Raw genomic sequence first — 27,113 nt, 5'->3', positions numbered from 1 at the left:
CCGTTTAGCTGTGACTGCCTCAAAACAAAGCCAGTGGGTCAGCCGCTTGTCTCTTGATAACGAGAGCTCTGTCAGAGAAAGGGCATAGTTCTCATCAGTGGCGGTGGTTCTCCGGCAGTTGACCAATGGCATTCACGTATCCGCTGCTGCTCCTCAGACCCCGGGGTCCAGCCATTCCCCCCCACCCTTCCCCTCCTACAGTCCTTCTCCTCGGCTGTCGCTGAAGGGGCACTGTTCCAGCCCTGGACTCCTTCCCATCCACAGATGGACAGCCTGTGTTACTCTTTGTCCAGGGCCCACTCTGTCCACGGCATGTGAGTTACAGGAACTGGGCCTCTATGCTTCAAAGCACCCAGGGGCTCCACCACCCTCCATCCTCTATGGAAGCAGAGGTCCCTGCTGGACCCGGCCTGACCCCTGGCTTCATACTCTTTCCTACAGCACTGTATGAACTCCAGTCCTGCCTAGAAAACTCCCGAGCATCCCAGGCCCAGCCAGTGGGCTCAGAAGCAGCAGGGGTGGGCAGAGCTTGTAGCTTACCACAGGCTCTTTGAGGGCCCAGGCCACGTACCAGCTGTGGACACAGGCATCTGCTGCTGCCCACCCATCCTGCTCCCTGCTTCCCCATGGGGTCAGGCCCTGGGAGAGCCCTGACTCTTGACTTTGGTCAGAAGCTATAGGGTGCGCGGCACACCTGTTCTCGCATGCGCTCACTCGCCTGCATCTCCCTCTCCCTCTTCTGTCAGTCTTACCAGCCTGCCCCACTCTCCTGTTCTCTTTTTTTCCTCCTAGCAAGCCCGGGAGGCTGCCTCCTTGCTGTACTTCCTCTCGTCTTGCCTCCTCCCAAGTGCTTTTCAGCCAGCAGCTGACTCTGTAGCCATCCTCTTCAGTGGCGTCTGCCGCAGCCACTCTCCCCGTGGGCCACCACCGTGCCTTGCTGGGCCAGTGTTTTCTGTCTCAGGAGCTGGCATGCCATGCCCGTGTGTGCTGTACCGAGTTCACACCTGGAGAAGGCCCAGGCAGTAGTAGAGGACTTCCCCCCCACCCAGAGGCTGCTCAAGAAGTAACCTCCCTTCATGCCATCTGTTTTCGCCCTTCAGCGGTGCCAGCAGCCCCCAGCAGCTGGAGCCTGGATAGCGGAGCCCGAGAGGCCCAGCCCTTCCTGTCTGCCCACACGGGGTGCATCCTGGCCCCCCCAGTGCCTCCCCGAAGCCTGCTGCATGGTAAGAAGACCTCCAGCGGGTCCCCCAGGTAGTCCCCAGTCTCAGATCCTGCTCAGGGGTGAGGGCAAGAGCCCTCTGGGCTGAGAAGACGAGCCGACTCAGCCGAAGAAAGAACCCCCCCACCGCAGCCTTGGGGTCAGTGAGGTCTCCAAGTGCAGCAGGTACACTCAGTAAGGCCTTTCTGACTGCGGAGGCTGAAGACGTCGGAAATGACTGTGCCAAGCGCGAGACTTCCCAGACTGTCGTCGCCCCGCAGCAGGCAGAGGGCTGCTGCTGTCTGTGGACTGTCATTCTGTGGGCTCTGATGCACTCGGACTTCTCGATCTCCTGTGTGGCATGGGTGTCTTTACTCAAGCAGCCTGTGTTTTGAAGAATGTCAGTGAAGAGAGAGGTTTTCCCATGGCTTCCAGTGCCGAGGGGTCGCGGGAGACTCCCGTCCGTGCAGTTGGCCCCGCCAGCTCTGCTGTGATGCAGTCCAAGAAGGGCCCAACTGAAGCTCTGCTTCTGTGTCCTCTGCAGGTCATTACTCCCTACACTTCGACGCCTTCCACCACCCCTTGGGTGACACCCCCCCAGCCCTCCCCGCCCGGACCTTGCGCAAGGTAATGTTCTGAGGCGACAGCCCCTAGGCTGTGCGGGGAGAGACCCCTGAGGTCTGCCTCCCCTGTTGCTCCCGACAGCCTAGCCTGACAGAAGCTGGGGGTTTCCAGAGACATACTTGGGGTACAGGTGACCCACGTGTCCTGTAACAGATGTGATGGGGGTGGAGAGGTCAGAGGGTCCTCAGACAGCAACACATGGCACCCAGTGTGTGAACCAAGAGCAGTGAGAAGCCAGGGGGTAGGTATTAACACACCACAGTTCACAACGTGAGGAAATGTTAACTGTGGGAGGTCATAGAGCACTTTAAACTGGAGTCCACTCAAAATGAGAAGCATCAGATACCAAACCTTTATGCGAAACTCATTTTCTGCAAATTGGAAAAGACTGTCACAGATTTTGGCAGCAGAAGGCACTCATCTGGTCCATGGCCCTCTGGGTTTTTTCTGCCCTCCCCACGGGCCTGCCGACCCAGCCCTTCTATCTTTGCCCCTAGACCCACGGCCAGAAGCCTGGGACCTGGCTTCACGGGGCACAAAGGCAGGGCCATTTGGGGGCCATAGAAATGCAGGTGATTCTGGGGCTGCATAGGCTTGCTGGGGCCAGGGAGAAGGCAGGGGCTTGCTGATGGCGAAACAAGAAATACTCTGGTGATGAGTATTTTAAAGTTCATTAATATAGAAGACTCTTGGTCTTCTCGTCCCGGGGCAGGCATGTCAGCCTGTCTGGAAAGAAGGATTTTCACACTTCTCCCTTTTCTTTCAGTCGCCCCTGCACCCTATTCCGGCCTCCCCAACCAGCCCCCAGTCAGGCCTGGATGGCAGCAACTCTACACTATCCGGCAGTGCCAGCAGCGGCGTGTCCTCCCTAAGTGAGAGTAACTTTGGGCACTCCTCGGAGGTCCCTGCTCGAACCGACACCATGGACTCCATGCCGAGCCAGGCCTGGAACGCTGACGAAGATCTTGAGCCACCTTACCTCCCCGTCCACTACAGCCTCTCCGAGTCCGCCGTCCTGGACTCCATCAAGGCCCAGCCGTGCCGAAGCCACTCGGCCCCGGGATGTGTCATCCCTCAGGACCCCATGGACCCGCCTGCGCTGCCACCCAAGCCCTACCACCCCCGCCTGCCGGCCCTGGAGCACGATGAGGGTGTGCTGCTGCGAGAGGAGGCTGAGAGGCCTCGGGGCCTGCATCGCAAGGCCTCGCTGCCTCCCGGGAGCACCAAGGAAGAGCAGGCACGCATGGCCTGGGAGCACAGCCGAGGGGAACAGTGAGGGGCAGGGAGGCAGCTGGGACACCACCGTCAGTGAGCGGCTTGCCCAACCACTCCGGGTCAGAAAAGCAAGTCCCCCCGCAGGGAGCCCGAGGCCTGGCACTCAGGAGAGAACCGCCCAAGTCTACGTTCTACTGCCGTGAACTCGTGTGTTGCCATGTGCAGAGGCCACAGCAGCATGAAGGGTTGTGGCTTCTCTTTTTATTTCATTTTCTACATTTCCATTTCTATGGGTTTTCCTCTTTCCTTTGTGCAGTAGATGCTGTCTTCCTCCTGCAGTTTCAGACCACATGGAGCTAGATGGAGATACTGCACCACAGAACCGCTTTGCAGCTTCATGGGGCCCCTGGGGCAGGAGCCCAGGCCCTCCCTCCAGGGCCGCAATGCACAGAATGGAAATTGCACTAGGGACCTCTTCCTTTGCTGTGTAGACAGAAGAGCTCATGGTTGTATTCAGGGATTGCAAGGACCACGTGGACTATGTCACAGGTGGACAAGAGGGCTACCAGCCATTTTGCACAAATGCCTGCTCTTCCATCGAGGAGTATGCCCCTGAGGGGCTGGCGAGGCCAACCTGCCGGCACAGGCATGTGACAGCCTAACTGCATGCCCCGGGTGTACTGCCAGGCTTCTGTGGGCCAGCCCCGCCTCCTTCTCTACCTTGGATTTCCCCTCCATCATTTTTATTTCTGACCCTTCGCTCCCCTCCACTCTTAACATACCCCATGCCCTGCAGGAGCCCCCTGGTGCATGGATCTGCAGTGGTCATCTCCTAGCCTCTGGAGCTTGAGTGAGGGTTGGAGCCAGAGGGACTGCCTTCACCACCTTCCTCCCCAGGGCCTGGGCAGCCACGTGTTGAGAGACAAGCCGATAGAGGAGTGAGGCTGGGGTGTGGCAGGGCTGGAAATCCTCTGAGCTTTCAGAAGTGGCCAGCATGCCTGTCCTCCAGCTCCTGAATCAGGGATTTTCAGCACTACCTCTGAGCAGCGGGGTGGCTGCCCAGCCAGGCTCCAAAGGCCTGAGGACTTGAAATCAGGTTCAGCAAGCTCCTGGGTTAAAAGCGCAATTGGAGAGGAGAGGGACTTCTCCTAGAAGCAGAAAGCCACGCAGGTTGAATTATCCCCTCCCAGTAGCCAAGTGCATGATCCCAGCTCCAGGCCCATGGGACCACCACTCAGGGTTCAGGGTGAGCAGGAGGGCAGTTTCTCCAGCCTCCCCAGTCTGTTGGGCAGAAGGCAGTGGTGTCTTTATTAGGAAACTTTCAGGTCAGGGTACTGATTTTCCTCTCGGTTTATTAGTTGGGGAATAGGGGGGAGTGGCAATAGTATTTTACCAGGGTGCTTCTAAGTTACTTTTAAAAAGTCTACAAACATTTACTTGCTTGAGTTCACGACTTGACAGTCACAAGGCTGCCTTCTCCTCGTTGAGCAGGTACGTTCTCCGTTAGTTCCTCTTCCACTGGCCCATCTGACTTCCCTGGTTAGGGTGTCTTTCACTTGTAAACAAAGGGCAACTTGTTTAACAGGAATGCCAGCAAGTAACTTATGAGCTAAGATGGGGGGCGCATTACCTTCAGGGTGTCTGGGCATGTTTTATCACCAGTGTAGGTCCTTTCTGATACTTGAAGGGTGACTCCAAGCAGAGTGGGTCAGTCTAGGCAGGCCTGAACCATCTGGTGTTCCCAAGTGTAACAGTCGGGGACTAGCTTTGGATTTCTTAGATAGTTCGTCTTTAGCTTTTAGGGCACTCCTGAACCTCAATCCCTGGACAAGGCAGTCCTCATGTAAGAACATCTTCCTTCTCCACCTGGTGGCATGAGAGGGTAGAGAGGGGGGTGTGGGTTTGTTTGGTCTTGCCTTCTACAGGGTGAGCCAGGTTTGTGTTTTCCCTCTCCATTTCCCCAAATTCAATGAAAAGGACATATTCCAAATTCCTTTCCTTGGAGAATCAGCCAGTCTGAAGGGAAGTGGGAGGCCAGAGATGAGAATTCTCTGAAAAGATTGTGAAATATTGATTTTCATTCTTTCAAGCTTATTTGTAAATACCTATTTGAATGCTGTGTATTTGTACAGGAATTTGAGCAAAAAATGTATAGAGTGTGCTGTCCAATTGGTATTCAGCCCTATAAATGTGTTTTTAACCTCTGGCATTCTGTGCTTATTTAAAATAAGAAAACTTCTAACCATTTCTTTTGTGTATTTATGTTTAAAATAAGAAGTGACTTAATGGTCTTACCTGTATCAGAAAGCAAAGTTAAAAGAAAAAAAAAAAAAAAAAAAATTTGTACTAGTGTCCCAAAAAAGTATTTTACTGTATATATTGTGGTAGCATGTTCTCAATCCAGCAAGTAATGTGAATTTTAGATGTAAATATCTGCCACTTGACTTCCCCGCTTTCCCCACTCCCTTGACTGCTGTTATGTGAATTAAAGATGAATACCTGATACTGACCCACTGAATTCACTGAATGGGAGCAGCCGCAAAGTGCCCCCCTCCAACCCTTGTCGCTGGGCTCCAAGCCCTTTTAGCCCCATAAAAATCTTTTCCGTCCTGAGCACAGTGCCAACTTTTCCCACGTCCGGCCTTCAAGCACAGAGAGCCAAGACTTGCACCGGAAAGGAGGGCAGCCGAGGGCGCAGAGCGCTCAGCTGGAAAGCAAGAGAGAGAACCAGCCACCTCGGCCAGGCTCCCGAGGCTTGTGAGTAAAAGGGGGAAGAAGGGGTCTTCCTGGCGTGGGGGACAAACCTCCGAAGCCGCCAATCTCCCCAGTAAGGCGGGATGCTTCCGAACTCGAAGCCAGGCAACCAGTCCTGGCCCGGGCGCCCCTCTGAGCTCTGGGCCCTCTTACGGGCCCTGCTCCTACCCGACATCTGTCCGCCCCGACTGGGTCCTCCTGTCGACCTGTCGGGGCAATCCGGACTCTCTTCAGCGGTTCCCCAGCCCACGTGGTCCCTTAAGAAAAAGGAAAGAAACCTTCGGAGCCTTGCCTGCGGCCGGCCGCCCTCCCTGCCTGTTGGGTTGCGGCTGACCACAGAGCCCCTGACCTACGCCACGAGTCGGGACCAGAGCAGAGAAGTCCGTGGGGTTCTTCGGGAGGACTTGGGGCCCAGAACAGAGGGTACACAGAGCAACTGAGCAGGCGCGGGGCAGCGGCCGAATTCCACTCCAGTCTGATGGTGCTCCGCTTCGGCCTCAGCCCCTGCCCCTACCAAAGATGGCGACTGAGCCGCTTCCGCCGCCTCTGCGGCCTCTTCCTGCGAGCAGCCCCGGTTCAATCAGCGGTCGACAACTGTCTAGGGCGGAGGGCGGGCGATGCCATCAGCCAATGAGGAAGGGTAGCGTGGAGCCGCTCTTCTGGGCTCCGAGGCGCGTGGACCAATGGGGGAACGGTGTGTGGGAGAGCGTGGGGGCGCCAGCCAATAGGGGGCCACGGCGCGCGGCCAGGACCTGGGGGCTGCGCCGCACGGCGGGCGCGGTTCAGTCCGGCGAAGGCGGCAGCGGCGGCGGGTTGTGGAGGATGTGGGCCACCCACGGGCTGGCCGTGGCGCTGGCTCTGAGCGTGCTGCCGGCCAGCCGGGCGCTGCGACAGGGTGACTGCGAAGGTAAGGCGGAGTTGGGGTTCCGAGCGCTGTGGCCGGCCTGGCGGCGCCGCTGAACTCAACCAAACCACCGAAAGGCTGAGAGGCCGGGGCTAATGCGGGCGAGGGCGGCCGGCCCCAGTGGGGTCTGCTAGAGGAGGGACCAACGCCGGGTCTAGAAAACATTTTCTGGGCCTAAAAAACATTGGTCTGACGAGAAAGTTAGGACTAGATCGTACAGACAATTTGGCCTGAAACCGAGATAACGCCGGAGTTTTGGTCCTTTACCATCACTGGGCAGAAGCTCCTGGGAGCGGTTCTGGCTCAGGTGGGGTGTCCTGAGGGCCGCCCGTGGGCACCGCGCCTGGTGTGATAGGGTTGCAAAGATTCACGTTGGGGTTCGGTGTTGCATTTGGAAATGAGTAGCATTTGCATCTTTTTTTTCTCTTCGGCCTCTAGATTGTCCATTTATGAGGTCACAGTGAGCCTATCTCAAGGACACGTGTTCAATCTCGGTTTAAACTTTATGGAAAGAGCAGGGAAGAGCCGTTTGTGGGTCATTAGGTGATGCTCGTTCCCCGCATCCCCTGGGTGTACTCGGGGACCCAGCAACCCGGAGCACGGTTCTGTCTACCTGTGGGCACCCGAGAAAATCCAGTGGTAGAAAAACTCCCCTTTCTCCGTGTCTCTTATTAAAATTGCTGCTGGAGTTCCCGCCTACTGAATTGGCCTGCAATTTGGTGATGACTGGAGCATCTTCCTTCTTTCTCTTTCAGTTTGTATTTCTTATCTGGGAAGATTTTACCAGGACCTCAAAGACAGAGATGTCACATTCTCTCCAGCCTCTATTGAAAAAGAACTTATAAAGTTCTGCCGTGAAGCAAGAGGCAAAGAGAATCGGTTGGTAAGTAGCTGTTTGGCCCTCCCCAGGCTGGCCCTGGCCAGCGTTTTAAGTATCCACTTCCCAGGCCTGGAAATACAAGACCCCGCCCACTTGTCTATTGAGGAGACCAGCTGTTCTGTCAGTGAACTAATGTGGGTCTGAAGTGTTTTCTGTATTCGGCCGTTGGGATGTTATCCTCTTAGTGTTGATTAAGCACCTACTGTGTGCTGGACACAGGAAATATCAGGGGAGAGCAGTGACAGGCAAATAATGCGGTGGGATGCAAGTTGTGCAGAAAATGGACCAGGAGGGTATGGTAGAGAGGGTGGGTGCTAACTTAGTAGTCAAGAATTTTTCTGAGACAGGGTCATCATTATGGAGGGGGAAAGAACGTCACAGCAGAGGGAACAGCCAATGTGAGTGCCCAGAGGCCAGAGCAATCTTGGCATGAGTGAGGACCGATGATGACGGAATGGGCACAGGGGAGGCTAGGGCTGAATTCTAATGAAACAATAGTTTTGGTAGCCTCAGCTTCCCTGGCAGTCTCTGGTTTGTCTGTCTTTCTGTTTAAAGGTTTGAACCTTGGTGACTTTTAAATTCATCTGGTGGCTGTCAGCTCTGGGACCAAGTGTGTACTAAGAGCCTGGGGTTTATGCTGAATCTGACTTCCAGTACAGGCGGAGTGTGGGAAAATGAAGTCCTGGCAGAGACAGAAGATGTTTTGAGATGTCAGTGTGCCTTGGAGGAGATAGCTCTTAAGGGGCACCTCCTGAAGGCCATTCTCCTTTCTTGCCACAGTGCTACTACATTGGGGCCACAGAGGATGCAGCCACCAAGATCATCAACGAGGTGTCCAAGCCCCTGTCCCACCACATCCCTGTGGAGAAGATCTGTGAGAAGCTCAAGAAGAAAGACAGTCAGATCTGTGAACTAAAGTATGGTGAGTGTGGCATTATTTAACCAACGCTGAACTCTCTCTGTGCTCAGGCATTAATGAAGTGTACTTTCTAGCTGGGGAAGGCAGGTGATAAACTAGAGTCTTCATGAGTGAGTGATGTAACAAGGTTAGTGGTGGTAAATGGCAGGGGCACAGACTCAACCCTGCATCCTGGTGCATGGAGGTCAGAATAGGCCTCAGTGAGAGTGCAAGTCACTCAGTCGTGTCTGACGCTTTGCCACCCCATGGACTGTACAGTCCCTAGAATTCTCCAGGCCACAATACTGGAGTGGGTAGCCTTTCCCTTCTCCAGGGGCTCTTCCCAACCCAGGGATCAAACCCAGGTCTCCCACATTGCTCCAGCAGATCTTCCTGACCCAGGAGTCGAACTGGGGTCTCCTGCATTTCAGGTGGCTTCTTTACCAACTGAGCTATCAGGGAAGCCCAGGAGGTGACATTTCAACAGACTTTGAAAAGGAGGTGGGGGATTAGCCACTGGCACAGCTCAGGGAAGAGAATTTCAGGCAGAGGACACAGGCAGATGTAAAGGCAGCCAGTGCCATGACAGGTGTGTGGGCAGGTCATAGAGGGCCTTGCATGTTGGTGAAGACTTGGTTTTAGTCTGAGGGAAGATGAGAATGTTGGGATTTGAGCAGAGAAGCCATGTCGTCTGACTTGGCTTTAATAAGCTTGTCCTGACTGCACACTCTGAAGGCTGAGTGACTTTTACTATTTTGAAAAGAACAGCTGTGTCCCAACAGGAAAGCCTAAGGTTGTGGGCACACAGCACCTCTTTTGCCAAAGAAGTTTCCAGTGGGAAAAAGAGTTCAGGTCTTCAGAAAGAATTGGGGCCAGGAAGAGTTGTTCTCTTCCATAAAACTGAAACAGCACCAGCATGTTTTACCATGAATTGAGTGTCCAAGGGCTGCATTTTACCCCATTGTGTCAAGGATACTGGTCTTCTGAGAGTGATCCTAGTTCAGTTCTTCTGGCAGAAGGTCTCTCTGTGATCACAGGTGGTCATGGAGAGTAGGCTCCTAATTCAAGAGCCCGACCAGGGTCTGTGTTGGGAAACTGAGGCTAGGGGATCTGTCTGCTCTGTCACCCTAGAACTCTCATTCTCCAGTGCTGTGGGCTCTACCGTGACGTTTAGTAAGAGGCACTTGGAGTGGGCGCCATATTCCTCCTAGAAGGTTCCTTCTGTAAGGACCACATGGCCTCCATCTGTCCCTGCTGACACTGCATGTCTGGGGTGTCACAGACTGCCAGTGAGTAACTGGGGTTACTCACACTGCCAGCGTGAGACCCGCCTTCCTGGTGAAGGGGCTGGGCCAGTTCCCCTCCTGGGGCACTGGGCACTGACACAGCTGCATGCGTCTCTCCCTGCAGTCAGTAGGTCTGCTGGTTTTAAGTGACAGCTTGGCTGTGCAAGGACTGCTGGGGTCCACAGTTGCTCCCACCCAGCTGGTTATTCTCCCTGCTCTTTCCTCCAGACAAACAGATTGACCTGAGCACAGTGGACCTGAAGAAGCTCCGAGTTAAAGAGCTAAAGAAGATCCTGGACGACTGGGGGGAGACGTGCAAAGGCTGTGCGGAAAAGTCTGACTACATCCGGAAGATTAATGAACTGATGCCTAAATATGCTCCCAAGGCAGCTAGTTCACGGACTGATTTGTAGTCGGCTCGATCCCTGCTGCTCCTGAGGGAGAAAACACTTCATTTGTGTCTACCCCAAACAGCCTTTTTGTAATTTATTTTTTAGGCAGGCTCCTGACAAAGTCAGGTGTGAAGCCTGGAGCTTTCTTGATGATGCTGGGTGTACAGCGTCCCCTTGGGGGAGATTCACTTTGTTCTGTTGCCCATTTACTCTAGGACTTCAAAGTATGTCTGGGATTTTTTTATTAAAGGAAGAAAATTTCTAGCTGTCCTTGAAGAATTAAAGTGAATACTGAAATAGGGTTTTACCCATGATGACGATTTCACCGGTTTATGCTTTCCGGTTTACAAAGAGTTTTCAGGTATATTCACATTTGTCCCTCAACCACCAGTCAATGCTGGGATGCCAGGACAGGACAAGGGGCCTGTTGGGCTGTGCAAGAGTGGAGAGGTTCTCAGGGAGGAGGTGGGTCTTGATAACCCGCAGCCCATAGGGACTATCTAGAGAGGGGACTGGGTTGCAAGCAAGACTGAGGTTTAACGCAGTTTTCTGCAATGATGACTTCAGTAGCTGAGTAGTTCAGTGCTGTCACATTTCTGAAGTACTCGTGGCCTGGCTACCTCCATCAGTCACTGTCCAGATCTGGCCATCTACTTGCTCAACTCAGTTTGTGGTCCAGTGTCAACCCTAAGCCTCTGGTACCTAGTCGGGATTTTGCAAAACTGGCAGGAGTTGGTTTGTACAAAGAGCCAGAGAGAGGCTGTCTTTTGCCTTTGTTTACCCAAGATAAGCTTAACAGTTGAAGTCCTGAAAGGGTGTCCCTGGAGTCTGGTTTTTACTTGCTCTTTTGGGGGTTGGTGCGTGGGAAACCCAATGACCAGCATGAACTGTGACTCAGTGGACTGTTCCTCATGCCCTCAGAGACCACCACAAGGGGAGGGCTAAGAAACAGTGCGTGCATGCTCTGACCTCGGGTCACGTCATTTGTGCGGTTCCTAAATTCAGGTTGCCAAGGTAAAGGGCCCTCAGCTGGCTGTGGCGTCCACTAATGGCTGTGAGCAGCAGGCCCACAATTTTCATGTCTGAGAAAGTTTAAGAATGCACTTCTTAGGCCAGGTGCTCCCTACTTGGAGGAATTAGATGGGCTGTTATGATCAGACAAGCAAAGTTTTCTGAGCCCCTGAAAGGTGTTGAGAAACTGCATGGCTAGAACCAGAAATCTTAGTAGATGGAGCTGTTTCAACCTAGCAGCTGTGTTCTGGTGGCCTCTGTGTCCTCCAAGCTACACCAAACAGGGAAGACAGCCCAACTGCTACCAGAGGGTGATCCCCAAGGTTATCTTTAAAAGGCTTAACTCCTGGAAGCCGCCTAGGAGACCTGGAACGTTAACAGGTGTTTCTTGTAAGACGTTAATCTAGTGCACCTGCGTTAGCTGCTGGAGGCGCTCCTCGCAAAGGCTTCTGGTCGTGGGAGGGCAGAAGATGCGCATGCGCTCTTCCCCATGCCACGGTTTCTGTGGCTTAAGTTGGGTCAGGTCCTGTGAAGCCTCCGGTTAACTCTCCATGGAAAATGAAAGTTGCCCTGAGGGGGCTTGGCACCCGAACAGGATTTCCCCTTCATGTCACCACCTTGGAGGTGGATGCGAGAGCACTGGCCAAGGAGAGGTAAGCATGGCAAACTGGGTAGCCGCTGAGTTCGGCCTTCTCTTCGCCCTTGGCTCTGTGACCCTTCCCTTACAGCCCTCAGTGTACTCGAATGCCCAAGCGGAGGGTGGGCCCCGTTGCTCTAAGGAGCCTGTTCCCACCCTAGAAACCATAGGTTTTGGATTTCTGTGCCCAGCCAGGGACCCAACAGGTCTCGCCGTCTTCTGAGTGCATAGCCATGATTCTCAAGGCCTTTCGGGCGGCTGCCACAAGTGAACATGAACGCAGGGGATACTGGAGATACGGGGTGTGGGTTTGGGTTGTTAATGCCGGACCCAGTCAGTAGATGCCAAGGCAGGGCTTGGGGGTGGTCACCCAAACCTAGTCCTGGGGTTGGAATATCCCATAAAGTTCAAGGCCTGGCATACCCGCACCTGCGAGGCCTCTGTCCCTCTCCAGAGCTCCAATTTCTGTGGAGCCCCAGCCTCGGCCACGCCATCCGCACGGTGGCGCCAGAGCTCACAGTGCGGGCGGGTTCGCCCGCTAGCCACAGGGTCACGTGATACGGGGCGGCGCAGCCCGATGACGCACGCCCGGCGCTGCCTTCGCCCCGCCCTTCATGGGGTCACGTGGTGGGCCGGCGCAGCCTGATAACGCGGCGCCCAGGCCCTCAGCGCAGCTCCCGCCCCGCCCCGTCGCCGCGCCGAGTCCTTTTGTCCAAGATGGCGGCGCCGGGGGCGCTGCCTCCTCGGCCGCCGCCGCCGCCGCTGTGAGGGGCCTGCGGGCCGCCCGCCCGCCAGCCGCGCCGGCGCCATGAAGAGGCAGAGCGAGCGAGACTCCAGCCCGAGCGGGCGCGGCTCGTCATCGTCGGCCAAACGGCCGCGGGAGCGCGAACGGGAGGCGGAGGCGGGCGGGCGGCGGGCGGCGCACAAGGCCTCGGGCGGCGCCAAGCACCCCGTTCCAACGCGGGCCCGCGACAAACCTCGCGGTAGCGGGGGCAGCGGCGGTGGGCATCGCGACGGCCGAGGCGCCGGGGACGCGAATCACCGTGCGAGCAGCGGCCGCTCCTCAGGCTCGGGCGCCGGCGGCGGGGGACGCGGCGGCAAGGCCTCAGGGGACCCAGGCGCTTCGGGCGCGTCGCCCCGCGCATCTCCACTACCGCCACCTCCGCCGCCGCCCGGGGCCGAGCCCACGGGTCCCGGCTCCTCAGCGGCAGCACCCGAGTACAAGACGCTGCTCATCAGCAGCCTGAGCCCCGCGCTGCCTGCCGAGCACCTCGAAGATCGGCTCTTCCACCAGTTCAAGCGCTTCGGCGAGATCAGCCTGCGCCTGTCGCACACGCCTGAGCTGGGCCGCGTGGCCTACGTGAACTTCCGGCACCCGCAGGACGCGCGTGAGGCCCGCCAGCACGCCCTGGCCCGCCAGCTACTGCTCTACGACCGTCCGCTCAAGGTGGAGCCCGTGTACCTGCGAGGCGGCGGCGGCGGCGGCGGGAGCAGCAGGCGAAGCAGCAGCAGCAGCGCCGCCGCCTCTACTCCGCCCCCGGGCCCGCCCGCGCCCGCCGACCCGCTCGGCTACCTCCCGCTGCACGGCGGCTACCAGTACAAGCAGCGTTCACTGTCCCCGGTTGCCGCCCCTCCGCTGCGGGAGCCCCGCGCCCGCCACGCTGCCGCAGCCTTTGCTCTAGATGCGGCCGCGGCCGCCGCCGCCGTAGGCCTGTCCCGGGAGCGGGCCTTGGACTACTATGGGCTATACGACGACCGCGGGCGACCCTACGGCTACCCGGCCGTGTGCGAGGAGGACCTGATGCCCGAGGACGACCAGCGGGCCACGCGCAACCTCTTCATTGGGAATTTGGACCACAGCGTGTCAGAGGTGGAGCTGCGACGGGCTTTCGAGAAGTACGGCATCATTGAGGAGGTGGTCATCAAGAGACCCGCCCGTGGGCAGGGCGGTGCGTATGCCTTCCTCAAGTTCCAGAACCTAGACATGGCCCACCGGGCCAAGGTGGGCATGTCGGGTCGGGTGATAGGCCGCAATCCCATTAAGATAGGGTACGGCAAGGCCAACCCCACTACGCGCCTCTGGGTGGGTGGCTTGGGACCTAACACCTCACTGGCGGCTCTGGCCCGGGAGTTTGACCGTTTTGGGAGCATTCGGACCATTGATCATGTCAAGGGAGATAGCTTTGCCTACATCCAGTACGAGAGCTTGGACGCAGCCCAGGCCGCCTGTGCTAAAATGAGGGGCTTTCCCTTGGGGGGTCCTGACCGCAGGCTGCGCGTGGATTTTGCCAAAGCAGAGGAGACTCGGTATCCCCAGCAGTACCAGCCCTCTCCCCTCCCTGTGCACTATGAGCTACTCCCCGACGGGTATACCCGGCACCGGAACCTGGATGCCGACCTGCGGGTGCGGGACAGGACCCCTCCACACCTCCTGTACTCAGATCGAGAGCGGACCTTTTTGGAAGGGGACTGGACCAGCCCCAGTAAAAGCTCTGACCGCCGAAACAGCCTCGAGGGCTACAGCCGCTCAGTGCGCAGCCGGAGTGGTGAGCGCTGGGGAGGAGATGGGGACCGGGGCCTGCCCAAGGCCTGGGAGGACAGGCGGAAGCGCCGGAGCCTCTCCAGTGATCGCGGAAGGGCCACCCACTCCCCTTATGAGGAGCGGAGCAGGACCAAGGGTGGTGGGCAGCCTGCGGATCGAGGCTCCGACCGCACCCCGGAGCGTAGCCGCAAGGAAAACCATTCCAGTGAAGGGACCAAGGAGTCCGGCAGCAACTCCCTCAGCAACAGCCGACACGGGGCGGAGGAGCGGAGCCACCACCACCACCACGAGGCTCCCGACTCTTCCCACGGGAAGAAGACCCGAGAGAGCGAGCGCAATCATCGGACCACTGAGGCCGAGCCCAAGCCTCTGGAAGAGCCAAAACACGAGACCAAAAAGCTCAAGAATCTTTCAGAGTATGCCCAGACGCTGCAGCTGGGTTGGAACGGGCTTCTGGTGTTGAAAAACAGCTGCTTCCCGACATCTATGCACATCCTAGAGGGGGACCAGGGGGTGATCAGCAGTCTCCTCAAAGACCATACTTCCGGGAGTAAGCTGACCCAGCTGAAGATTGCCCAGCGCCTTCGCCTGGACCAACCCAAGCTCGATGAGGTCACACGACGCATCAAGCAGGGGAGCCCCAATGGCTACGCAGTGCTCCTGGCCACCCAGGCGACCCCCAGTGGGCCTGGCTCTGAGGGGATGCCGACGGTGGAGCCTGGCCTGCAGAGGCGGCTTCTCAGGAACCTGGTCTCCTACTTGAAACAGAAGCAGGCTGCAGGGGTGATCAGCCTGCCAGTGGGTGGATCCAAGGGCAGAGACAGCACAGGCATGCTCTACGCCTTCCCGCCCTGTGACTTCTCACAGCAGTACCTCCAGTCAGCGCTGAGGACATTGGGCAAGCTAGAGGAGGAGCACATGGTGATAGTTATAGTGAGAGACACAGCCTAGCCCGAGCCTGGCTTTTCCAGCCTGTTTGTCACTAAAGCAGTTATTTTAAAATCTGACCACTGCTGCCCTGCCCCCCCAGCCCATACTACACCCTTGATTTGAATTCTCTGCTGGGTTACTCCATTTCATTTGGTAGGGGACCAAAGTCCTATCTCCCCACCAAAAACTAAGTTCTTAGGTTTGGGTTTTTTTTTTTTTTACCGTGATGAGAAGGGACTCCTGTCATGTCGGCTTCTAGTGTATGAAATACTGTCTGCTGTGTTCTGTATTTTTTTATTTTTTGACTAACTGTATGGAAAATTGTCAGTAAAGCCTTTGTCAGAGGATGGATTTTTAATCCTGTTCAGAGTCCTGGTTTAATCACATGATTTTCTCAAAGGATGGAAGACTGTCCCCCGCTGCCTGCACACAGATGCCTTCCGGCATCTTTCCACTGCCAGCGTGTCTCCCAGCCCTGCTGCACTGGTGCCTGTCAGCCCCCAGCTCTTGGGGCTGAGGCGGGGCTCCATTCACAGGGGTTTCTAATTTGGTCTGAGAGCAAGTGGGTTTCATTTCAGACCCTGCCATGCCAGCCTCCACAGAGCCCATTGCACAGGAAGGGGTTAAGCCTAAGTCTAGCTAGCCGCTGTGGCAGTTTTTGTGTTCCTGCCATGAACAGTGTGCGTGTCTTTGGGGTTGAACAAAGCACCTGGTTGGCAGGCGTTTCTGAAAGCAGGTAGACCTTAGTCGTGGTGTGGTAGTCATGGGAGGAGCAGTGCAGTATTGGGGTCTTGGTGCCTGGATGTGCCCAGCTTCCTCCTCTTGTTAGCCTCCCTTCTCCCCTTAATGCAGCAGCCCGGGGATACCCAGGTGGAGACAGCGCTCCTTCGGACTCCGAGGGGCACTGGTGGTCAGACGTTGGAGTGGAGGGTGGGAGGCCACTTTCCTTGGTTAATCCTTGAACTTTTCCCAGTGCTTGTGAATTCTGGCTTTTCTTATGATCGTTCAGGGCTGGTGTGGGCCTCTGGCCACTGGAGCAGAGTGAGGGACACGGGATCCCTGGCCTGAAGAGTTTTTGACTGAAGACAGTGGGTTAGGAAGATGCTCTTGTAAACTGACATAACTTCCTCAGGGGCAGGGTGGGCGCAGGTGCCTAGGGCCTCCTGCCCTGATACTGCTGAGGTGGGGACCACTGGGAAATGGGGTCCCTCTCTGGGGAAATGTCACAGTTGCTGAGGTGTCGGGCAAAAGCCATGCAGGCTGGGGAGGGAAAGATGGCTTGCAAACAGCCCTGAGTTCTCTGACCACGTGTCTCTACAGGCAGCATGGCCAGCGTGGCAGATGAAGCCAGCAGTGTCAGGGACCAGGGAGGGACATCAGTCACACAGCGGTGGCCACCACAGAACAGCCCACTTTGTCGAAATGTTTGTGGCAGTCTAGATGGTCCAAAAGCTTCACTGTCAAGGCTGACGGAGAAGAGGCGCTCCAGGAAGGGAAATGAGCCCCCAGGAGACCAGAACCGCGGGTTCTGTTGACGTGCTGTCCCCTCTCTAGGTTTGATCACTACCCTGACTGCCGCAAGACAGCGCAGGTGACAGCGGAGATGTTTTGAGAGCAAGTTTGTGAGATGGAGGCTGGGGCTCACTGCGGACCTCACGGAGAATACAGGCCTCTCCACAAGAACAGTGAAAGAGGTGACTTTTTGAGACCTTAGAGATTTAAACGGGAAGGAAGGTGCCTGGGGAAGTACTGCTCCCTGGGCTTCAGCTGTTGCTAATGAACAAGCGCGTTCATAATCTGAAACACAGGAAGTGTTGAATGTGTGTTTATACTTGAGTTTCAGCCACTTCTGCCAGGTATCTGAGCAAAGCAGTGTGGGATGCAGACAGGCAGTGGGAAGCACTGGAAGCCGGAGTGGCCTCATCATGCCTAGAACAGGCGGTGGCGTTAGTCGTGTCCGACTCTGTGCGACCCCATGGACTGTAGCCTGCCAGGCTCGTCTGTCCCTGGGACTTCTCAGGCAAGAATACTGGAATGGGTAGCCATACCATCCTCTGGGGGATCTTCCCGACCCAGGGATCTCCTGTACTGGTAGGCGCGTTCTTTACCACCAAGTCTTCAGGGTTAAAGCAGGTGAAGTCTGGACAAAAGCCCAGATCATAGGCCGGAGCCGCTTTGCTGCCCTGTCTTTGGGCTGTTCTTTCGTAGAGCAGGTGGTCAGGACCCAGAGCACTACCTGGCTTTCCCCAAACAGAAAACTGCTATGAAGTCTGGTTGGAGAGGACACGTGAACCCGTGCCTTGTTCGCCCTTTTTCAGGCATAGGTGCTCTCTGGCCCCAAACTGAACTAGAGTTTTCCTGCATTGTGATTATTCTCTGCCTCAGACTCTCAACTCTTTCCTTCCTTCCGCTTTTGTCTTTTAAAATGGGAGGATAATTGCTTTACAGTGTTGTGCTGGCTTCTGCCATGCAGCAGAACGAATCAGTCATAAGTGTGTATGTGTGTGTATATCCCCTCCCTCCGCCATCCCCACGGATTTAGGATGCTTCCCCCACAGGGAGAACGATTTAACTGCAGGCAACCAGTGCCTCCACCTGGGGTTCCTACCTGAGGTGTGGCTTAAAGGCAAAAACCAAGAGGAGATGAAATTTGCCTCATTGGTGGTTTGGTACGTTCTGCATGTTTCTTCCTAAGGTACTGAGATCTTCGGCCTTGGCAGATAAAGAGGAGGGCTGATGTTTCTTTGCCTCCCCGGGGCATTTCCCTAAGGGTGTGTTGTCAAGTCGACCAGGATCCTGCTTTCTTACTGCAGGCCCCCGTCTCCACCCAAGAGACCTGTGGGTGGGTGCTCCCGAGGGCTGCTGGCGGAGTTCAGGGAGACCGGGGCTCGGCTGAGTTAATGACTAGAATAACAGTGCTTCTAGTGCTTCTTGACTTTTAGCCTTTTTTCCTGTAATGCACCATCAGTCAGACCAGTCTACCGGTTAGGTGTCAGCAATCCATTTCAGCTGAGGCATGAAGCAGTTTATGAGCCGAGCCCTCTGCCCTCCAGAGGATCACAAGGTGCCTGGCGACACAGGCCCGCTTCGGTGTGTGAGCGCTCTGTGGTGTTCCGAAGCCCAGCGGGGATTTCTTTACCGGCCCCCAGTGAGGTTTAGCCGTCTCGTCTTGTTTACTTCACAGATTTGTCCTCTTATCTCAGCAAACGGAGAAAAATCTCTTAACAAATGCCTACAACAGAAACTGGGTAAACTCGGGGGGAGAGAGTAGGGTCTCCTACTTGTGGGAAAGAAGGGGATGAGGCGGATAAGTTAACAGGTTAAGAGCGTTTGGTGCTTTACTTGGTGGGAACAGTTTAACCACAAGGCCAGCTGTGAAGCCAGTGAATACCTGCTAACCCAGCCTCAGCTGCCCCCAAACTGCCAGGGTCTCTGCTGGTACTCCTTTAAGAAAACAGTAACAGTGATGGCCACCAGGCTTCCATTCCTTAGGCCCGTTAGCTCGTGGCTCACAGCATCCCAGGTGGGCCCCTAACACTCCGGCTCCCCCACACCGGAATCGGGATCTTGCTTCAGAGCCCAGGACACACGGCGGGGGCAGAGGGGTGGCACATGGTGGGTGGTGCCTTGAGGACCCCCTCTGCCCCGTGCCAGCAGACCAGGGCTTGGTGCTGACAAGGCTGCTTCTCTCCCCAGAGTGCTTTGGGCAGAGTGTGCGCTCACCCCATCTTGGGCTGCCTCTCGGGGAGGCATCTTGTATGTTGCCTGGGCTAGAGCTGCAAGGTAAGGGACCCCACCCCACTTCAGTAAAAGAGAACAGGGAAAGGCCATAAACAAGCAAAGACAGACTTGTAGTTTTATTCTGTATTTTTTTTTTAAATAAATACACTTTACATTAAAGAAAAAAGGCCTTTGATTTGTAATTTCCACATTGGGGAGAAAGGAAGAAAAAAAGATTTTTGAAAAACTGAATCACAAAGAAAAATAGAGGGAGTGAACTTATATCCTAAGCTCCCTCAACTCCACAAAACCAATATCCACAATGACCTTGCTGCCCCCAAGCCGTGAAGGCTAGTGAACCTAGGCATTTACTCAGCGAACAGGCAGCGCCTCTCCCCACCTCTGGCACGAAGGAAAACAGATTAACCTGGCGGCATATGAGGCAACAAAACAGGTTAAAAAATCATATATTATATTTATAATAAAATATTCTTAATCCTTATCAATTTAAGAAACCACGATTTTCCTTTTCATTTAAATATGTGTGTAAAAATGCCTCTCTCTTGTTCTTTAGACATCATTTTCTTTCATAGAAAATGAAGTGCAGGGACAGACCTGGTGGATATAAGTTCATACCCTCAATTATAAATGCCTTTTTTTTTTCTTTTTAAAGTTTTATAAAAAACTATTTCTTGTTCTTTAAGTAAAGAACATTATACAAAGAAAATATATTGTGAAATAACCCCAGAGACATGTTTGTTTTTTTTTTTTCCCTTGAGGAAAGATACGTCCATCCTAGGAGAAGGGAAAGCAGAGCAGGGCCTAACCCCTGTCGTCTTTGTGTGGTTGTTACTGTTCTTAGAAGGACTCTCAGATTCCAGTGAGACTCTAAACCATAATTCTCTGAATGCAGGGCCAGGGCATGCAGTTCCTTAAGAGAGCCCTGGGAGAAAGGGAACGGAAGATGTTCTGAATTAATCTGACTCGGTTTCTCTCCTGCCAAGAATCTTCCACGTCGTGCTGACTCCTCACTCATTTAGAGATAAGATGATGTCATCTTCCAAATCAGAGTTGTCAGAGCTGTCGGCTGAAAGGTAAGGAGAAGAGAGACTGGATTACACACGAGGCTTCCAGAAAGAAAGCACCTGCATACACATTTATGCCTGAGCAAGGTTCATTACCAGGTTCCAGAAAGAAGAAAACACTCCAATTATCTCCTTGGAGCTGGCTCTGGAGACTATACTATTTTGGCAGTGGTGATTACCCCTGGGGTCTCCTGCTTCCCTTTCAAAAGACTTGGCTCGGTGGTGCCATCTTGCTTCCTACAGGTTCGTCCTGCCTGAAATTCAAGCCCTAGAGAGGCAGGCAAGTGCCCTCTGGAGCTCTTACCCCTGGTGCTTCAAGTGGCTGCAAAGGGGTGGGCCTGAAAGTGGGGTGAGTGACTGAGCCCAAGGGGTCCTTTGGCCTCTGGAGTCCCTGGGCAGAGGCTGCCAAGCCCCCAGGACCCCTAAAAAAGGCAGGCTGCTCCCAGTCAAGGATGACATTCAACTCCTCAGCCACTCTGTTCTCAGAAGACTTCATAAAGACACAGGTAGGCAACCTAGGATTCATAGGAATTTCTAAATAGAATCTGCAGGGAACGTATTTGTAAAAAGATACAGGCCAGAGTAAGCAGCAGTATCAGAGAAGGGTGCCTAGAAGCTAGACCAGCAGGGAGTACGTGTGACACCTGACGGGTAGCACTGTGTCTCTGGCCCTCTGCTTGACCATCTGCCTACCAGGCAGTGAACAGACCACTGAATCCCTCTGGAAGGCTCGAGAAAGAGGTGAAAGTAACAAAGAATCCTCAAAATTACACAGATACACCGTGTGCCAGTACCTAGCTCTAATGTTTACTGAGTGAAGGTAAAAAAGTCTTCGTGCCCAGTTTGACTGCTCACAGCTCAGGAAGCTGTGGGACAATTTTAACAAGGTTTTCAGGGAAGCAGGCCAACAGGTCCTGAGCTGGAGCCCTGCAAATGCCCACAGGCCCTGGGGTTCCCACGAGAAGAGGGACAGCCACTGATTCCAAAGAACCCCTCACTGGCCCTTTGCCAGGCACCTTAGAGCCTCCTCTGGGGGGACAGCTAAGGGAAAAGGGCATGTCCCCAAACGTTCACTTGCTACAGTCTCTGAAATGGACAAAGTAAAATGGAGAAAAGTGTGGCTGTGATAAAATGAAATCCTGAAGGTAAGCAAAAGTAATGGCTGAAAAAACCAGTGTTCCTGGGTCTGACAGAGCACAAGATGGCCTGACTTCATTGGTAAGGAGTGGGGAAGACCGGACAGAGACCAGACTACTATCGGACATGGCTAAACCACAAACTACTCCTCCGCAGCTTCCTTGCTCCAGGAGGAGATGTCAGCAGGGAAGGGGGTACCCAAGGACAGCACTGTGTCCTGGGCCCATGGCAGACCTTGGAAGAGCCCCCCGGTGTGTGATCTATGAACCCACAATGCCAGACCCACCTGCCTGAAGCTATCTTAACCATCAGCTGCAGAGCTATTAAGAATCTTAAGTCCTTACTGGCCAGGAAATTTTTGCAGAAACTTGACACCTGTAGCTGGCGATTTTTAGTTTGGCTGTCCAAAAATTATTTCTGTTATTTCACCAGGGAAGCACACCTATAAATCTTCTCCATCACCATGAGTGTCATTTTCACTTTCTCTATCAGAGTCAAATCACTAAGGTTTTTTGTCTTGGTCTAATATCCATGCTGTCTGAATCAAAACTATATTCTGAAGAACTATCATCTGAGACACTAGTATATATGTCACTTGAACAATCATAGAAGCTATTTGAGAAACTATGTATACATTTTAACTAATAAATGTACATTTATAATAAGCTGGGGGGGCGGGGAACCTAATGGAGCAAAATGTGAATGATGATAATCCTAAGTTTTATAATGAACCCTTAATCAGTTTTTTTTTTTTAAGTGTGGAGCATTTTAAAAGTCTTTATTGAATTTATTACAATATTGTTTCTGTTTATAGTTTGGTTTTTTGGCCACAAGGTATGTGGGGTCTTAGCTTCCTGACCTGGGATTGAACTCACACCCCTCATTGGGAGTGCAGAGCCCTGCCTCTGGAGCACCAGAGAAGTCCTATCCCTTGATTAGTTTTAAGATCTAGCAACTACGGATGGTGATGTTAATTGTATCCCTCTCTAAAAATGTATTTATATGTCTCTGGTCAATAATATGTCACATGTAAGGACTAAGTGTAGCTGGATGAAGAGAACACAACCTTCTTTAAGCAAGTGACTCTCAGGTAGAAGGTCTGACAACCCTCAGGGGTCAGGCACCGATCTCCCCCCTCGTGGTCAGGTGACAGGACTCCTTTCTCTACCTTCCTTAGCCTTTTCTCATCCTCCAGAACAGGAAGAGTAGAGCGCACACTTTGCACAAGCCATCTCGATGTCACCACAATTCTAGAGCCCAGCTTGTCATGTGTAATGGCATTTTCACGTTATAAATACTCCCACCAAGTTAAAGTAACATTCTCTGATTGACTCAGGGTTTTCCAGATTACCTCTTGGACTTGAAAGAAGAAGTTTCCTAGAATGAACAGTAAAACGCTAAAAGCAGCAGGAATTTTACAGACCAAATGAAAATGTTATATTAACTGAAAATGGAAAAACATTAGTGATACTCTTAGGTCAGTCAGGGGTACCAGCTGTTCCCCTGACCTACCTAATTTTAACTGAAGGCAAACAAATCAGTAAAACTTTCCTTTTTATTCCCATCAATATTGTCATTTTTCTCTTGCTCCTTAGTCCCTCTTATCTAGCACTCTGACCATCGCTAGGGAAAAGAAGTCTTCCTTCACCGAATCACCTCAACCTCCAAGTATGAAAAAATGGAAGTTGGCAAACAGCAGATGGGCAGATAGATACAAGGTACACCCTCCCAGCCCCATAAAGCGTCCTCAAAGTACAGCTTGGCCAAGAGGACTTAATGTAAGAAAGACAGTCTCCTTTCAGTCAACTGCCTTCAATCCTAAGAGCTAGATGTGTAAGATCCCAAAGAAAACAGATTCAGGTCACTGTGGAATAGGAGACTCACTCCCACACACACACCCCTCACACCTTATACACATTCCCTATCTCCCCCAGCACCAAACACCAGTGACTATAAGGACCAAACGCCTACTGTGACGAGGCCTGCACATGTTGGGTTTAGACCAGCACGGTCGTCTGTGAGGACGCAGATGTTCTGTACCTGTGCTGCACACCACTGTAACGAGCACTTGCGGTGTGGACGTGGAACGAGGGACTGGGCATCCTCATGGCCTAGGTGCTTACTGGCCACCTGATACCTACCACGGCTGTGAGAATGCCCGTGCGCTGTGTGGAAAGGGGCTGGCTGGCACAGGGTTACGCCCAGGCAGGCAGGGCGGCACTGGGAAGAACCAGGACCACAACAAGCACGAGTGCGTCCACAGTGACACACGTCACCAGTGACGCTGCAAACATGTCCTCTTAACACGGGTACGGCTGCAGAGCTCGCAGGCCCCTCAGGGTCCATTAGTATACTTGGGGGACAGTCTGACTCCAGAGACAGAACTGTTCTAAGGGGGGAGGACAAGAAAAACTGGAGCGTGTTCTTTAAAACTTAGAAAGAGGGGCAGGGGGAGGAGGAACAAAACAAGCCAAAAAGAACATTTGTCCCCCAGCCTTTAAGAGGGAGTAGGCAAAAACAGAAAGTAGGCATTCCAACGCGCAAGACGGCTTTTATTTCCCGCAGCTTTGGGAAGGAGTAGGTACAAGCTCCCTGTGAGCAGCTGCAATCGACAACCCAGCTCTAACCTCTCGGGAGAACCGCACTTTCGGCCTTCCGGGCTAAGGCTTATCCTCTGAAACAGGTCAACAAACTCCAGCTCATGGGCCAAACCAAGCCCATCAGCTACTTATAGAACAGAACCACAGCATTAATTTACACCTTGTCTCTGGCTGCTCTCTCACTGCAACAGCAGAGAGGAGTAGAGAACGGCCCACAAAACCTAAATGATTTACTGTCCAGACTTTACAGAAAGTGTCAACCCTTGTTTTAAAGAGATAAGAGACAACTGGTGCCAGACGTCACGACAGGAACACAGCGGAACAGAGACATGAAAGGATTTTTCCTCAAGGGCCTGGGCGGCGACTCGTTCCGGGCATAGAACCCCAGTGCGGCTGCCCTCGGGGCTGGGTGGGCACAGGGAAGGGCCCTTCCCCTGGGTGCCCAGGCTCATAGTGAGCCCCAGACTTACTGTCCCCCAGGATCAGTTCCACTTCCTCATCTGCATCTGAGTCTTCGTCCTCCGCGTCCTCCCCCTCCTCCAGGAGGTTCGCCAGCTCCTCATCAGAGGGCGAGAAGTCATTGTCCCCATCCTCCCCCGCGTTCTCGTTGTTGTCGTCCTCCTCGAGCTCTGCCTCCAGCAGCTGGTCTGTGTCCAGCTCGTCCAGATCATCAGTGTCGTCATCGTCTTCGTCGTCGTCTTCTTCCTCCTGCTCTTCCTCTTCCTGGTAAGAAAGCATGAGGTCTGTTAGCCAAGAGACCAAGACCCAGTCCACCTCGGCCACACAGGGAGTCTCTCCCCTGCTTCCCAAAGGACAGCGGTGGGAACAAGCAGTAGCGATCGCGGTGATCCAGGTTTCAGCACAGGCCTCACGGGCCAGCGAGACCCGTCAGTGACGGCTGAGACAGGCGCACACGTGTCCCCCAAGGCCCCAAGCGCTCCCTCAGGCAAGGATGGCCACCCACAAAGGCAGTACTCGTCACGCAGCCCTTCTCCAAGGAAATGGATAACACACTCCACAGAGGTCTCTGCCGTCAATAGTCTATGTTTCTAACTAATAATAAACCCAAAGAGGCTCTTCTCTCTCTCTTGCATCAACCAAATCAAATGAAATCAGCTGAGGTACTGGAATAAAAGCTTCTACCTGGAATCTAAAAAGCAATGCTTAATAAAACAAGACAAATACAGTTGCGTCACTGGCTCCTAAGCCCTTTCAATCTTTGTCCTCGATCTTTCATAATCACAGATAAACCGTGGGTAAACCTCTGACACCGCTATCACAAGCATCCCATGATCTGAATATTCAACAAAATAGACTTTTACCATGTATATAACACTTAGACACCGTATTTTCTGTTACAAGCCACATACTAACCCCCAGTATGCAAGAGAAACAGTCCATACTTCGTTCTTAAGAGATCTTCCCAAAGGTAAGAAGATAGCAGAAAACTAATGAAATGCTCAGCCCTAGGTACCCTGGGCTTTGGAAATGATATACTTTGGCATCTGCCGCATTTCAGTTTTGCACCAAAATCCAAACCGTTTCCCTTCAACCAAGAGGACACAGACACCTCTGCTTTCCGAGGGATGGCAGCTGTTCCCAACATTCAATCACTAATTCTGCTGCTCAAACATCAACTGTGAGCACTGCCCGCAGCTACAGGATGCTAATTCCTGCAGTAATAAAATACAAGATTCACTGAACCGGAGCCTAATGAAAGGCACGACAGAACAAGCCATACACAGCAGAAAAAGTATTTTTAAAACATGGTTGAAAGTGCTGCTTCATGCCAATCACTTAAAACCCAAGCACACAACTCATCCAGCCACTGCTGCTCATAAGCTGTCGTATGAACCAGGCTCGCATCAGCACAGCGGCTCTGCTCTACGAACCTTGAAAAACTGGACCCACCATTGAGAGACTTTTTGATTTGCTGTTTGGCCACTGATTGAGACTTTTCAACAATTTCTGGCAGCTATATGGGAAAACTTTAAATACCCAGTCCAGTATTCCTGATGCCTGTACAAGTACGTTCCATACCAGAGTGTGTGTGTGTGTGTGTGAACAGAACCCAGGACGACCTGCAACCCTTGCTGAACAGCCTCGCCACACATCACCTACATGTGAACAGCTACCCAATGACCATCAGCTCACTTTCTAAATTTTAAATCTGAAATCTGGAGCATGAAACAGAAGCTCACAAGGTCTATTCAAAATGCTGTGGTAAAATCTAATCCTGTGGTTGAACCCAAAAGAGAGTTGAGGAAGCAATTTTAAGAGCATTCTTGCAGGTTTCAGTACCTGTTTTGTAAAATGAGGCCCTCACCTTCGTATGTACAGAACAAAGCTTCCACTAATTGAGTGGCCAAAAAGTGATCCAAAAATTATTACTTAATGAAAGAAGCAACTTGCCAGAATCCTGACTCAACTCCAGCCACGTTCAGATCAAAGAGTATTGTTTTAATTCCCTAAAACCTCTCTTTCAGGGCTTAGAAACATGAATTCAGGGCCAGGCTGTTTTAAACTAATAAATTCTACAGAAAGAATTTCAAAGCTCTTCCCTTCTGGGTTCCATCTTAAGTCAATTTCGCGGTTACCCAAAAGCCCCAAACCCCTGCAGATAAACCAACCTGCTCCCCTCTCCTGTTCAGGGAGCAGATCAACTGGTGTGCAATCCCTCAGGTGCCTTCTCCAGCCAAGCATGGGTGTTTCCTGACTCAAGCCTCATGTGAGGAAGAAGCCAGCCTTCCTTCCTGTTCCTGACCTCAGTCCAGCCCAGGTCCTTATTACCACACCGCACCTTTCTCATGCCCACTCCACTCACAACCACCCTCACGTCTGTCTGCACTAGCTTCTCATCTCTGAAGAGATTCGGCTTCCCCAAGGCTAAACTTCTCAATCCACACAGGCTTCAAACTCCTTCCACCTAGACTTCTGAAAAAGGTAACCTGAACCCGCCCTCCTGGCCTCTAGGTCCTCAACTTACTCACTCACCCGCTCTTTCAGCCTTCTATTCCTCTAACACTTGACAGTCCGGCTTCTGCCCACCGCATTCCACGGGAGATGGTATGTGCCCTGGAGCCAGGCTGCCCCGAAGAATCCAAACTACTGGCACTGTGTTGACTGTGGGCGATCAACTTAGCCACACGGTGTTGTTGGGGGCGGGGGGAGCAATATATGTATGTAACCTCCTTGGAAAGCGCCTGGCGTATACTAAGTGGTCGGTAAGCCTGTTGCTCCTATTATAGTAACTAGAATCTTCCTAAAGGAACACAAAAGCCTGAACGGCCAACCACGGGG

At 53.4% G+C, this 27,113-nt stretch overlaps 4 protein-coding genes across 19 annotated transcripts in view; 3 read left to right on the top strand and 1 right to left on the bottom strand.

Annotated features, from left to right (window-relative positions):
• The window catches only part of DOCK3 (dedicator of cytokinesis 3), a 304,579-nt gene extending 299,033 nt beyond the window's left edge, over positions 1 to 5,546 (top strand). For 11 of the 13 annotated variants that reach the window (XM_061397473.1, XM_061397469.1, XM_061397478.1 and 8 more), the window contains 3 exons: positions 1,101 to 1,223; positions 1,743 to 1,825; positions 2,589 to 5,546. In XM_061397473.1, coding sequence (XP_061253457.1) covers positions 1,101 to 1,223; positions 1,743 to 1,825; positions 2,589 to 3,098 — 716 coding nt within the window. In that variant the 3' untranslated portion in view covers positions 3,099 to 5,546. The remainder of the gene's footprint in view (positions 1 to 1,100; positions 1,224 to 1,742; positions 1,826 to 2,588) is intronic. The other 2 variants (XM_061397477.1, XM_061397476.1) reach the window with 1 other exon arrangement.
• A 749-nt stretch (positions 5,547 to 6,295) lies between these two features.
• Positions 6,296 to 10,465, top strand: MANF (mesencephalic astrocyte derived neurotrophic factor). The gene is made up of 4 exons (XM_061397516.1): positions 6,296 to 6,698; positions 7,451 to 7,578; positions 8,356 to 8,497; positions 9,988 to 10,465. The coding sequence occupies exons 1-4, from the start codon at positions 6,311 to 6,313 to the stop codon at positions 10,170 to 10,172; spliced, it is 843 nt and encodes a 280-aa protein (XP_061253500.1). The 5' UTR covers positions 6,296 to 6,310; the 3' UTR covers positions 10,173 to 10,465.
• A 2,008-nt stretch (positions 10,466 to 12,473) lies between these two features.
• RBM15B (RNA binding motif protein 15B) lies at positions 12,474 to 15,629 on the top strand. Its single transcript, XM_061397491.1, has one exon. It carries the CDS (start codon positions 12,608 to 12,610, stop codon positions 15,290 to 15,292), a length of 2,685 nt encoding a protein of 894 aa, XP_061253475.1. The 5' UTR covers positions 12,474 to 12,607; the 3' UTR covers positions 15,293 to 15,629.
• Positions 15,630 to 19,109: 3,480 nt separating this feature from the next.
• The window catches only part of DCAF1 (DDB1 and CUL4 associated factor 1), an 89,611-nt gene continuing 81,607 nt past the window's right edge, over positions 19,110 to 27,113 (bottom strand). For all 4 annotated transcript variants that reach the window (XM_061397484.1, XM_061397481.1, XM_061397482.1 and 1 more), the window contains 2 exons: positions 24,284 to 24,536; positions 19,110 to 20,078 (listed from right to left, as the gene is read on the bottom strand). In XM_061397484.1, coding sequence (XP_061253468.1) covers positions 20,020 to 20,078; positions 24,284 to 24,536 — 312 coding nt within the window. In that variant the 3' untranslated portion in view covers positions 19,110 to 20,019. The remainder of the gene's footprint in view (positions 20,079 to 24,283; positions 24,537 to 27,113) is intronic.

Source organism: Bos javanicus, chromosome 22 (genome assembly GCF_032452875.1).
Source record: "Bos javanicus breed banteng chromosome 22, ARS-OSU_banteng_1.0, whole genome shotgun sequence".
Classification (NCBI taxonomy): Eukaryota; Metazoa; Chordata; class Mammalia; order Artiodactyla; family Bovidae; genus Bos; species Bos javanicus.
Note: the sequence above shows the minus strand (reverse complement) of the source record. Positions and strands in the feature narration are given on the sequence as shown.

Excerpts from the sequence above, each read along its gene's own strand:
- MANF (XM_061397516.1), top strand. The coding sequence starts at position 6,311 with ATGGCGACTGAGCCGCTTCCGCCGCCTCTGCGGCCTCTTCCTGCGAGC. Across the intron at positions 6,699-7,450 it reads GCGACAGGGTGACTGCGAAG|TTTGTATTTCTTATCTGGGA; the intron begins GTAAGGCGGAGT and ends TTTCTCTTTCAG. Across the intron at positions 7,579-8,355 it reads GAGGCAAAGAGAATCGGTTG|TGCTACTACATTGGGGCCAC; the intron begins GTAAGTAGCTGT and ends TTCTTGCCACAG.
- RBM15B (XM_061397491.1), top strand. The coding sequence starts at position 12,608 with ATGAAGAGGCAGAGCGAGCGAGACTCCAGCCCGAGCGGGCGCGGCTCG.